Source organism: Python bivittatus, unplaced genomic scaffold (assembly GCF_059951505.1).
Source record: "Python bivittatus isolate LINGU-HERP-01145 unplaced genomic scaffold, Pbiv_v1 ctg000330_np1212, whole genome shotgun sequence".
In the NCBI taxonomy this organism is placed as follows: Eukaryota; Metazoa; Chordata; class Lepidosauria; order Squamata; family Pythonidae; genus Python; species Python bivittatus.
In genome coordinates this window covers 60,658,804-60,672,160 of record NW_028277058.1, presented here as the reverse complement: position 1 = coordinate 60,672,160, position 13,357 = coordinate 60,658,804, and the positions used below count along the sequence as shown (strand labels likewise).

Below are 13,357 nucleotides of genomic sequence, written 5' to 3'. Positions count from 1 at the left end.
CCATGAGATGTATCACCGTCTTCGTGGAATCATTTTGGGCTTTTGATAAGCCAACAGCTGTTTACCTTGAGGACAAAGGACAAGGAGATCCAGAAACATTATGCATCCCTGACAGTTTAATAATTATTTTATACAGATGATACAATGAAAAACAATAGAATTACCCAGAAGCAAGAACCCAATTATTGCTTCATTCTGATATGAAGCCAGAAGAGGCTTAAGAAGGTTTAACTTAAAGAGCTACCTTCTAGATCATCTGTAACAGAAAGAATTAAAAAGGAATGGAGATGGCAGACCCCAAAAGGGATTCTTCTCCACACACAATACCCACATGGGGTCTTTAGCAAGTTTTACTGAGAAGAAAGGACAGGGTTACAAAAATTATGGCGCTTGAACTATTTCTCATTTTAAAATGAATATATCCCCCAAAGCACATTAGGGCACAGACATCTTCATTCTGTCCTTAACTGTCTTTCTGGGAATCAGTGAACTGACAGGCCTTTTCAATGGTAACAAAGGAGCTTGCTAGTGGTTGTTGACATAACCATCTCCTACATTTTTATCAGCCTGGGAATCAATGATTACATTCACCTTCCAGGGATGCAAAAGCATATAATGCATATAACCTTATAACATCATCACACAAACAACATGGCTTATGTATTTGTGTCTGACGTCATGATCTGGCTGATCCATATTACATATTCATGTCATATGAGCAGTGACATTGCAAGGCACATGTGGTCATTTCGATGTCATCTTGGCTTGTAACAGATGTCTAGATGGGGGCTGCATTTCTATAAATCAGAGAATTTCCATTTTAAATCTATTTATTATACTAAAAGAAATAAACAAATCTCAAGTCTATCATGTTTTTTTCAGTTATTTCAACTCAATCCTGGTACTTAACGGCAGTGGACAGAGAATGTAGAGGACCTCCCTGAAGATTCACAAGTTGCATTTCACACAACATACTTACTTGGGTCATAATGCAGGAGATAGCCTTCATCACGCCAATAACTCAAATTATGTTTTTTGCAAATTACATAATTCACATCATGTGTAAGATGACATTATGATGCATGTGATGTCATTGTGGGTTGTACCTAAAAGCTATGAGGTCAGGAATCCAATTCAGCTGTGTTCACACAACATGTTTGCTTGCTTGCTTGGTTACGTGCTATCAGGTTGGTGTCAATTCTTAGCTACTATATAAATAGACTTTTTCTCCTCAACCTGGCCTCCCTAGGTTTCTCAGTGGTTCATTAATTACTATTGCAACTGAATATATCCACCTTGCTGCTGGATATCCTCCTCTTCTCCTTTTCCTACCATTATGGGCCTCTCAAGCATAATGTGTCCACAATATGAATTAGAATCTGATCATTTGTACTTTGAGTGAGAACTTTGGTCTAATTTGTTCTATGATCCATTTTGTTTTTCCTGGCTATTCATGGTATCCTCAAGTGGTGAATACGCTTTCATAAGATACTCAACTGTTTGGCATAAATAAAGGATACTTCCTTGGAACACCATATTCCTTCATGATACAAATCAAATCAAGTTACAATGTGAGTCTGCGACAAACTCAAATAAGTTTTTTTCTCTTTGATTTGGGAAAACCGCAGGAAAATGGGTTCCCTGGTAAATGTAATCATAACTAAAACCCAATCTCAATGAGCAACATATTTTTGATCAGCCACACAACCTAATTCTCTGCAATTGCCCAGTTTCCTTCTATAACTATCAGGAATATAGAAGGACACACGGCCAATTTTTAAAGGCCAGAAAATCCAAACTAGAAGCTTGAGACACATGTGGAAAGCTACAGGAGAGCAGTACAAAGACGAAGCAGATGTATTCACAGTAAGGGCTGCTCTGAAATGAAAAATGAAGAAAGAAATAACATAAGGGAAAAGCTATTAAAAAGGAAGCTTCCAAAGCTGGAAAAAAATGATGCCAAGAACACAGACAAGAGAGCTGAAGGGTTCCTTGGGGTAAAGAAATGAAGTGTTGGAGAGAAAAGGAATAGACACTTAAAGTGGAAACAACAGACAAGATATGAGAGGACAGGAATGGAGGTTAAAGACAGAGGGTCAAAGTCATTGTCGCTTTCAAAGCAACCAAAGAGGTTAATAGAGTGAAGATCAAAAAAAGGAGTGAGTGACAGAAGAGCACCAAAGAGACAGGCAGACAGAACAATACAGTTGGTGAGCAAATGGCAGATGTAATTACTCTGGTCCTGATAGCAGATCTAGTGCACATGTATCAGACAGCTGTCTGTCAAAAACTGGCTATCACCTCTTACCAGCATATCCGTAGCAATAAGGTAGTGCTTGCTGCCCGTGTATTGCTGCAGCTTCTGTGGCACTTGCTTGATATTCTCAATTTCGTCCAGCAAATTTAAGACGTGCTTGTGCTCAATACCTTCAATCCACAATTTGCGCAGTTCATCCCGCTTGCAATGGAGAAGCATTTTACAGGAAAGCAGGTTCTCCTTGACCTGCAAAGGAGACCACAAAGTAATTCAGGTGAGTTGAATGGCCTCCCTACTGGAAGCAGCCAGCCCTGTCAAATCAAAGTATTGCCATTGTTCTCTGTTATTCCAGCACTCAGGCTTTGAACAGTGCGGCTTATGAAACCAATACAGTGACACCCAGAGTCAAGGGGGAACAAGTACTACAACTATTAGTTCAAGAAAAAGTAGACTTAAAGTGGGAGGGAGGAAACCCAAATCCTGAACGTCCCTATGATCACTAATGCTAACTATTAGGGAAAGGGGAAACAGAAAAATTGAATGGTAGGAAAAATGGGATGGAGCGGGGGAGGCATGTGATGCCCCTGCAGAACAATATATCCATCCATCAACACTTCCCTGGATACTAGCCAGGCACTTTGTCCAATTTTTCCAAGATAATTTTAAAAAACCAAATCAGTACTTGGGGTGCTACAGGGCAAAGCACTGGGCATTTACATCAAATGTTGTGTTTTTGTAAAGCTGTGAAAAGTTGGTTCTTACAGTAGGCCCTGGGGCAGGGTGTAGTGATTTATCCTGAGGGGCAAGAATGGAGAAATACTGCATGTGCGATTCCTGTGGGAGAGCAAGAATCTATAGCTAATCCCTCCCAGCCTTAACTTATAATGGGTCTTTTAACCTTAGTGACCCTTCTTTAGGGTAAGGATGTGGTAACCCATATGTGAAACTTCCCAAGGCACAAAGGAATTAGCCTGTAATTTCCCCTTCCTTTTGGTGCCCCTTCCTGATGGTAGAGATAGATAAATGCAAACTAACTTAGTGACCCTTCCCTAAGTTATCTCTTTATGATACCAGACTTCCTAGTATTGTATACTGTCCCTTATAGGCATATTGTCTCTTTATGATAATGAGATATCAACCAACAGTCATTAATCATAATAACCTAAGTATGCACCGGTATGACGCGCAAGGTCATAAAGAGGCTCCTAACCAATCATTATCCTTCCCTTTGACTCTGTTTTCTTGAACTTAATGTATAAAAAACCCGATTTGTGTTCGGTGTGCCTCTTTTGACAGAGGTAGCCCCTTTACTGCTGCGCAACAATAAAGGAAACTTCTAAAGTTTTCTCGTGTCTGGCGAAGTTATTGGCACTCGTCTCTGGGCAAGAACCCCGTTTTGGGTCCAACAATCCCCTGATGTGATTTAATCCATCTCAGTTGGTTATCCTCCCCAGCATGTGGCTATGTAGTATTATTATTTGCTACTGCTATTGCTTTTCTGATTGTTTTAACTTTAATACGTTAGCCACCTAGAGTTACTTCAGTGACTGAGGCAACATGCAGATAAATGCATCTTTACATGAATGCCTTTGGACTGCATATAGACCCCATTAAAAAATTCTCAGAAAATAAAAAAATGGTACTCTCAACCTTCCTAATACAAATACACTTATAAGATGAAGGAGGTGATCTACCCCAGACATGTGTATTATGGAAGAGAGCACAACTGATTTCTAGAACATTCTGCTGCAGCTCCCATTTGTCAGGGATCTAAAAGCCATCAAGTCTCCCCTTTCAGCCAAATAAGACCACGCTTAGCTGAAAGGCTCCACTCCAGGGAGAGATTCACACACCACTGTCACTCATATTAGGCAATTTTAAAACATGTATTAAAGCTAGATGTGTGCAAAACATCTGAGAATGAGTTGTTCCAAACTTACCAGCAGTGTTCTGACATTTTTGGAAATATCCCAAGCTCAAAATGGCCCTGTTTTGAATTTGGAGCATTTCACAGTCAGAGCAGCTGTTTCAAAGTCAAACCACAGTATTTTGAATTTGAAAAATTTTGTCTATACACTAGTTAAAATTCCTAATCCTTTGCTGGCTGGCTGGCTTATTTGTTTGTTTATTTGAAGTGCATGTGTCTTTCCTCTGAGAAAGGAATTTAGAGTGGTATACATAAAGATCAAACAGATAAATTGCTAAAAGTCCAAACAGTACACTAACAAATACAATCCAATCTAACTACAGGTAGTCCTTGCTTTTGCTGGTCAACCACAATTGGGACTAGCAACTCCATCACTAAGTGACACAGTCATTAAGTGAGACATCATGTGACTGCAACTTGTCATTTTACTACCATCTTCTCCATTGACTCTGCTTGTCGGAAGCCGGCTGTGAAGCACGCAAATGGCCATCAAGTGATCGTGGGACACTGCAACGGTTGTGAACACTCGCCAGTTGCAAAGCACCCAAATCTCAATCACACGACTGCAGGGATGCTGTGATGGTTGTAAGTGCAAGGACCAGTCATAAAGTTACTTTTTCAATGCCGTTTTAACTTCAAATGGTCATTAAACAGGGCAGTCGTTAAGCGAGGACTACCTGTACCTCTCACCAAAAAACCTAGCCCATCTTCTGAAAAGGATTCCTGCTTAGATTCGGGCAAGTCTCCAAAAGCATACCTCTGTGTTTTCCCAACATGGATTTTGGAGACAGGGAACACAGGTCTCCAATTACAGGGGGAAAAATACTGTCCCATCAGCCAGGAGAGTCAGTTGTATGATAAACCTGCTTAAGAACACAAATCCTGCAAATCAATTTAAAAGCAGCAACCCAGAAAGAATGAGTTGTGATTAAGAGACTGAAAGCAAAAGAATAAGTTACAGCCGTAAGAAAATCCGTTCTGCTAATTTTGGGTGGGCTGTGTCGAATACCTCTAATGTAATTTAAAAACAATACAATTCACAAACTAGTAATGGCTTTTCTCACTGCGGTTTTGTCTAGTACACAAATCACCTGCTCCCCCCCCCCGCCCCTTTTTAAACAGGGGAACAGCAGACAGGCAACACCTCCCTGGTGAGGTTGTTATCACTAGTGGAAAATAAAAAAAACACAATCCAGAGATGTCTAATGTCCAAAAACATGTTTTTTTAAAAAAAAAAAAAATCTTGTATACTTTTATGTTGCTGCTATGAATGCTTGCAAAAAAGCTGAAATGTAGTGAAAACAAAACTCCAGAATTTCCTTATCTATGACAAGATCCAAAATATTACACAACTAGTTCCAGACACAGGAAGATAAGGCCATCCCATATACATACCCAACAGCTTTTGATACTGAGGGAACTTTAGAAAGCACTTTATTATAAGCAGTGCTATCTGGTGGGGGGGTGGGGGGGCAGGGCAAAAAATCATTTCCAAAACAGCTGCTGGGATTTACAGGAAGCTGCCATCCCATCATTAAGGCAAGACATATCTATGAATTGGGGCACAGGTATTCAAGTATCCAGTGGTTACTGGCACCTAAAAAGAAAGGGTGCCTGGAAGAAAACAGATTATGCTAATATTTTTGCATTGTAGCCAACATATAGCCACACAGTTGTGGCACCAATTTTACAGTTACCATAATATCTTGGAGAAATCATAAAGCCATGGTATCAGCCTTTAGGTCAGCCCCAGGTTAAATAGATTTTGTAAGCAAGTCCCAATTTTCTGGGTCACATTTTCTCCATGCTATAACACACTTCTTCAGCAACATCACCCTCTAAGTATATTGGGATTGCAATGCCCAGAATTCCCAGGCACAATAACCAAAGACTAGCTATTCTGGAAACTGCACCCCCCCCCCAAATATCTGTGGGCAAATTATTAAGGAAGCCTAGTCTATGGAAGGATGAATGGAGGAAGGACGTTCCGCACCTTCAATAAAATCACAGCATTGATAAATGTCTTTTAGACCAAATCCAACCTTCGGCTTCACGCAGGAATCCAAATTAAACCTTCCCTCACAAATGCATGCCCAACCTCTATCTGAACACCTCCAGCAAAGGGAAACGAGGGAGCCCTGTCTCCCCAGAACAACTGGTCCCACTGCCAGGCTGCTTGACTTGTTAGGAAGCTTTTCCCAATGTTCATCTGGAAACTCCTCTCTTATAACTTGAGTTCTCTAACTAGATATAGGGCTAATAAATCAATAACCAGAAATGATTACCCTCAACTAAAAAATGCTGATTTCTGTGCAGGAGAAAGCCACACCCTATATTAATTGCAATCTGAGCTACACTAATATTTTTTAATCTGCTTTCAGGTGATTTTCCTTTTTTTCCTGATCCTAGAATTTAGAAAGTAGAGATGGATTATACTGTGGACAGAGCACTGGCTTTAAATCTTGACAGATACAGTCTTCAATTCTGTCATTCAAACACACTCACACATATACACCATATTAGCCTATCTCTCAAGGCTGATAGAAGGATTAATAATGAAAGAAAAGGCTGATAACCCTCACTGACCTTTGGTGGATCAAGTAAAGGATAATTCTAAAAAAATAAAAACAGTAAACATCAGAGCCATTTTTTAGCCCCCCTCCCCTCCAATCTTTGCTTCAAGGACACAGGCAAAGAACTCTGAATTTAATACATGCAATAGAAAAACTTCAGCAGAGTTTGCAAAAAGAGGGAGGGAGGATACAAACATGGAGGACTATTAATTTAACAGACCAACGTTTGGGGGAAGGGGGAAGGGGGAAGGGGGAAGGGGGAAGGGGGAAGGGGGAAGGGGGAAGGGAGAAGAGAAGAGAAGAGAAGAGAAGAGAAGAGAAGAGAAGAGAAGAGAAGAGAAGAGAAGAGAAGAGAAGAGAAGAGAAGAGAAGAGAAGAGAAGAGAAGAGAAGAGCAAAATGAAGCCTGTAGGTATCTGTCTATCCCAAGAGGTTAAAGAAAATCACTTCAATACCTGATGACTGAATCTAATCAGCAACAGTAAATACCAAAAGGTCCTTCATCCACTGTAGAGATTTCAAGGGAGTATCTCAAGGTCATTCTGCCTCTACATTTGCTTCTGACCCGTGCAGAGCTTAATTGTATTGAGTTAGCTTGGACTATAGTTTATTTCAAATTTTGTGTAATTGATCTCTGCCTTCACACAGAGCTGAACCTTGTACATAAATCCTTGAAATGAACTGCTATCCTTGTAAGGGATCAGACTGCCCTCACTTCCTTTTAGAAATACTAAATGAATTTGAAAAGTTCAAAAGGGTTACTAGGAACGGTCCCGAGAGAGATGGCCCTTCTGTGCAGAAATGCCAGTTTGAAAGCAGCTTTCCTTTCATTCTACACACCGCACACTCAGCCCACTTGCTGTCTAGCCAGTCTGCTTCATCACTCTGCACACCTCTAGTGCCAGAGTTTATTCGGATTCACATTCTGACATTCCCCACCCACATATTGTATTTTTTGCACATATACGCATCCACACACACCTAACATCAAGACAGAGCTGGAAGAATATTTCAGCAACCATGTGGCTTTTCTCAATTTCTTTTCCTAGTGCCCTACTTGTGATGAATAAAGAATTCAAACGTTATGGGCTCTCCCATCACATCAGCAGACAGCTGCATAATCAGATACTGGTTTGAGAAGTAAGGCTCCCATGTAGGAGCGAACAATAACCCAGATTTGGCCTCTGCAAAGCCACTAATGAGCCCCCAAACCTCTTGAATACATACAACTTATATTGGACTAGATAACAAGTCCACCTAGGTTCATATTATTTACTACAACCATCTCCCCAAAACAAGAATAGATCTCTTATTAACAGCGACGCTTTCACTTTGTTACCGTGATCTGAGTCCTTCAACTTACAAATCAGGGACAGGCAATAAGTGGCTCTCCAGATGTTTTCAGACAACAACTTCTACCACACCTCATTGCTGTCCATGCTGATGACAGCCTACCTATTACAAGGTTTATCCAAAGATAAGGAAAAATGATTATAAAGTACATTATTCTGAATGTGTGCAGAGTATATTTTTCTCACTGCTGTAACTGCGGTCCGCCTGAATAAAAATCTGATCTGGAGCACAGATTCCAGGTAAGCTGGAGCCTCAACTAGCTTTTAAGAAATTAATCTACCCACTATCTCAGGAGAGGACATTACCATATTTGTGTAACACATATCTACACACACACACGAATTTCATTTTGGCACCTATCGCTGAACTTTGGAAAAAGAAGGAATAATTCTATTCTTATTGTGTTAATTTAAATGTTTTCATAGCCTGTATCATGCTGGGTACTTTTTCAGTAAAAGATGTTGTAACAGAAACCACAAGGAAATAACTCTGGGGTTGTGTTGTGTGTGTAAAGTCAAGCTTGTATTGGAAAAATTGTCTGTCCTGCATCTTCTGCCTTGCATTTTACCTGCTTGATTTTGTTGCGTGAAGTGGTGATGCGTTCAGTGATGCTCTGGTAGGTACAGATGGCAGTCATAAGTTCAGTGTAGTGCTGAACAATCAACTCATCCAAATTACGGTCACATTTTTCATACGCCTCCTCCAGGCGAGCCTTCTCATGTTCTCTGTCCTCAACATCATCACTAGTGGACAGTGTCCTGAAAAACAAGAGGGAAAAGATTCATGGCAGAAGTTTCACCCAACAAAAGGTTATTTTCACAGCAGACAAGCATGTAAAATTCTCATCCCCAGAACACAACAAAGGAACGACCACTGAATTTGAAAAGTGTGCTTACCAGCACTACTACCTGTAGGAATGTTATTTTAATGTCTTTATTTTTATCCGCTTCTATCCCATGAGCTCAAGGAGATATTAAATCCCTTATATGAAAGAAAGAAACTCAGTTGCCAGCAAAAAATCAAAAATAAATAACCAGGACTAGAAAACAGAAAGGAAAGAACCACAGGTTTTTCAAAAGATTCTGGAGCTGGCCAACAATGCCTCAAAATGGTCAGAAGCACCCCATCTATATTCCAATTTTAGGAGTAGGGGCATCATGCTTGGTTCAAAAGAAAACCCCAGACCTACACTCTGATGGTATAGACAAGACTTCTCGAGGGATAAATATCTGGTGACGATACTACTATTCTTTCAGAATCAAAATCTTTTTACTTGTTGAGGCATTTTGACGCTGCATTTTCGGGTTGGGTATAGGTTGCATATACCTTATTCTCTGTGTTTTAGCACTAATATTTTCTACTGCTTTCATAACAAATTGAAGTTACCTTTCAGAAGGCTAGGGTCTAAAGGACAATATTTTCCAAACTCTCCATTGGTTGGCTGGATGCCGGTAGTGGCGATTCCCAAACTAAGTTGAAATGTACAGCAGGTACAACCTCCAGACACATACGTGTTCCTTCTCCTAAGTAATACAGTAGCCAGTGCACATGCACCAGTCTGAATTAACTGGCTTCAGGTATATGAAAGATTTTTAAATAGGAAAATCAGAGGTACACGGATAAAATATGCATTGCATTTATTTTGCTATGAGACGGGAACTGCAGAAGTCTCTTTCTGCTTTCGTAGGATTTTCAAATGTCAAAGTCCAGACAGGATATAATTATGTACATGTTTAAGAGGCAGATTTTTTTTCTAAACCACTCACCTGATTCCTCCCCCACCACATGCACACATGACCCTCTCCCCATAGTATCTGAGTTATGAGCTTCTAGAACCAGCAGTAGAAGCGGTTCCCAGCTTCTTCTGAGGGTCAGAATGAGCTCTTAGACTTGATTTTTTTTTAGCAAACTTATGTTTCTTATACTGAAATAATTGCTATAGACAAAGCATCCAAATATGAACTTCGATATGTTTTTTCTATCTCATGCACTTTCTTGTCAGCTTTCACTGCATGGTACACTATCAGAAAGGATTACACCATTTATGAGTAATCATGGAGAGTGATAGGATGGCCCTGCCTATCACCTCCCTGACTTGCCATAATAATCCATGTATGGAAGCAAAAGTGTTTTGTCTATTTCCTTTTCAGGTTCTTTAACAGTTTTGAGCAATCAGTCAAGGGACTTGAAGGGAAAATCACTGAAGGTTAGTGTAGCTCTCAAGTCCTGTACAATTTGGCTTTCATTCCTAGACTTGTTAAAACAACTGAAACTCTATCTAGCTAAGACTTGGATTCAGTGGACATGCAGGAGAGAGTGGCAACCAATTACAGTCAAATTACAAGTCTTTTTTTTTTTTTTTGGAAGCAGCAGTAGTAGCACCTGCAGTGCAGGATAGATGAAAAGGGGCCTACCAGAGTTACAATAGGCTGACAAAACAGAAAAGAAATGAACAGTAGTGTTGGTGCACCAGATAAATCATTTACTTCATGTTTTCTCCAGTGCACCAAAACTGTTCTTTACAAGCTTAAGGAATTAAGGGTGACAGAAGGCAAGACCTCCTTAATAAGGCAACCCAATCTGAAAAACTCAGCTGCATGAAGTCCATCTTTCCATATAATCATTACTTGTTTCAATCTGATAGCTTTCAGTTTATACTGGGTCAAAATTAATTAAAAGACCAATTAAGAACATTAAAAATGCCAATAACAATAACCACTCAATCTGTGTGCTAAATGCTGACCCAATAAAGAAGAAAATGGGCTGCCCTTGAAGACTACTCAGAAGCTATAGCTGGTCCAGAAGGCTCAGGTTCAGGTTCAGGTAGTTATGGTCCATCATGATTTCTCCATATAACACCTCTACTCTGAGCTGCATTGGTTGTCTGTTTCCAGGTATAATTCAAGGTGCCCGCTGTCACCTTTAAAGAACTTTGTGGCTCAGCACCTGAGTATCTTTGGGACTGTCTTCTTCCAGCTGCCTCTGCCCATCCAGTAACAGTAGGTAGAAGAGGCTTCTCTGGGGCTCCTTCCTTCCTTTCACCTTCAGGGAGCTCTGAGATAGGTCTTTCCCATTTCTGCTCCCTCCCCTTCTTTGGTACAGCATTTCCCTGGAGATCTGAATGGCCCCAACCTTCCTAGACTTTAGAAGACCTATTAAAACTTGCTTTTCCAGCAGACCCTGGGACAGATTGTCACAAAGTGTTCCCTCTTATATTGTGGTACTTTAGTTTAATTGAGTTTGTATATTGTCACTGGCATGGAATTCCAAGTTAGTTGCTACTGGTTTGATTTCTATGTATAATTTTTAACCTTATTTTACAAAATATGTTATATAAGCAGCCCAGAGTCAGTGATACATGGAGCAGCATATAAGTCCAGTAAAATAAAGAAATAATAAATTAAAAATATCAGGTTTGGAAGATGATTATGCTTTAGCGTATCTCCAAAAGAAAATCAAAACAAGGGCAACAAATCCTAAAACTATATAGCTGAGGCCCAATTCTGATATCAGAAAAGTATCCTCAAAGATATAGCTTGCTCTTAATCAAGATTTTGTAGTATTATATATAGTGGAAGACACATTCAAGATGTTAAGATCCAAATACTAGCCAACCTGGTGGTAGGGGGGTAGAGAGAAGAGGAGATACAGTTGATATTTTAGTAAACTTCAGTTTGAGAATTACTACAAATGTAATGATAAGATTGATGTATAATTGATTTTAATATTTCTATTAATATTATTATTTTACTACTTTCAATACTATCACTATCATGCTCAAACACTTGAGATTCCTGCGGGCAGGGAAAAACAAAGAGTAATGTAACTCTGGTTTCTAACCTATTACCCCCAGCAAAATATGCCCCTTGATAGGAAAAAAAAAAAAAATCTACCAATCCTAAATTCATATTGTTTAAATCAGAGTCTGGCAAAAACCTCTTGAAATCAGCCTGAACTAAGCAGATCCAAATATAATATCTCTTCACGGCAATGCAAAAATGTTTAATATTCTTACTCCTGCTGACACTGCAGAAATATCTTTGAAGGGCACCTCAACGTGCGCTGCAGCTCCATTAAAACGTTCATGAGGAAAATCAACAAAACATTTGCAAAGCAAGGGAGCAAAAAATGTATTCCAAGAAGAAAACCATTTGCTTTGAAACTATTGAAATGGATATAGCAAACAAAAGACAATACATTAATATTTAACTCCTAGTGTGTACACAGTAATTAGCTAGAAATCACATTTCCATGCTCAGTAAAACTTCTCTGCAGTTTAGCACCTGTTGCTTGTCCAAAATTGCACCTCATCAAGGGCAAAGCACTGCAGTTCTTCAAGCAGAGATATTTGTTCATATTAAAACTGTTCCCCTCAAACCAGCCAATTAGCCCTCCAAAGCAGAGCAACATGCAGCATGGACTGCTGACCGTTCCAATATTTGCCAGCTCAGGCATCCCACAAAATGACATGCATCAGAGGTGATACTTCAGAAAAAATACATTTGTGAATCTTCTAACATCTGAATTCAAACGCTACCATAAGTCAACCAAGCAGGAGCTTAAATGGGCCTTCCAAAATGATAGTTGTATAATTAAAGTCAATGCCCAAGTACAATACATCACCTGGATCTTGGTGCTCAGTCCATGCAAGCAAACAGCATAAGACATTTTTGCTCAGGTAAGAATCTGAGGCTTAATTAGATCTGTCTTTAAACATAAGTTGTATTTTTGCAAATTCTGGGTGGAAATTCTTTTCTGGCACACCACTGCCTATATTGGATAAACTCTTCTTCATATATTTATTGCCAACATTATGAGGCTCTTGTACCCTACCTTGAAAGCTGTTACCAACTCAAGAATGATAATAAGATACCCTGCTTAAAAAGCATAATATTATTTGCAGTGTAAATGTAATAGGATGCACAGCAGCTGAACTGCCATTTGGTGAGTAGGAACATCGCTATAAAAGACCACTTTCTGTTCAATCTTAACCTAAAGCTTAGTGCAGTTTTCCCAGATTTCAGTGCTGCAAGTAGACAGTATGTTTCAGCAATTTTTTTTATAAAGCATTTCTCTGTTCACAGCTTGTTTCTGAGAAGTGGTGGTGCTGCTGTAGCCTTCTTCTCTTAGCCTGAGGATACCACCAAACATAATCCACTGGGTTTAACTTTTTAATGGCTAGGCTGCGGTATTGCACGGATGATGATTATGTGACGAAAAGCTGGGGGGAAAAATGTGCCTGGTTTAT

At 39.7% G+C, this 13,357-nt stretch overlaps 1 protein-coding gene across 1 annotated transcript in view; it reads right to left on the bottom strand.

The window, feature by feature from the left end:
- EXOC4 (exocyst complex component 4) overlaps positions 1 to 13,357 on the bottom strand; it is a 390,468-nt gene that overhangs the window by 356,755 nt on the left and 20,356 nt on the right. The window contains exons 2-3 of the mRNA XM_088141428.1: positions 8,678 to 8,867; positions 2,309 to 2,503 (exon numbers count right to left, since the gene is read on the bottom strand). Of these exons, the coding sequence (XP_087997554.1) occupies positions 2,309 to 2,503; positions 8,678 to 8,867 (385 nt within the window). The remainder of the gene's footprint in view (positions 1 to 2,308; positions 2,504 to 8,677; positions 8,868 to 13,357) is intronic.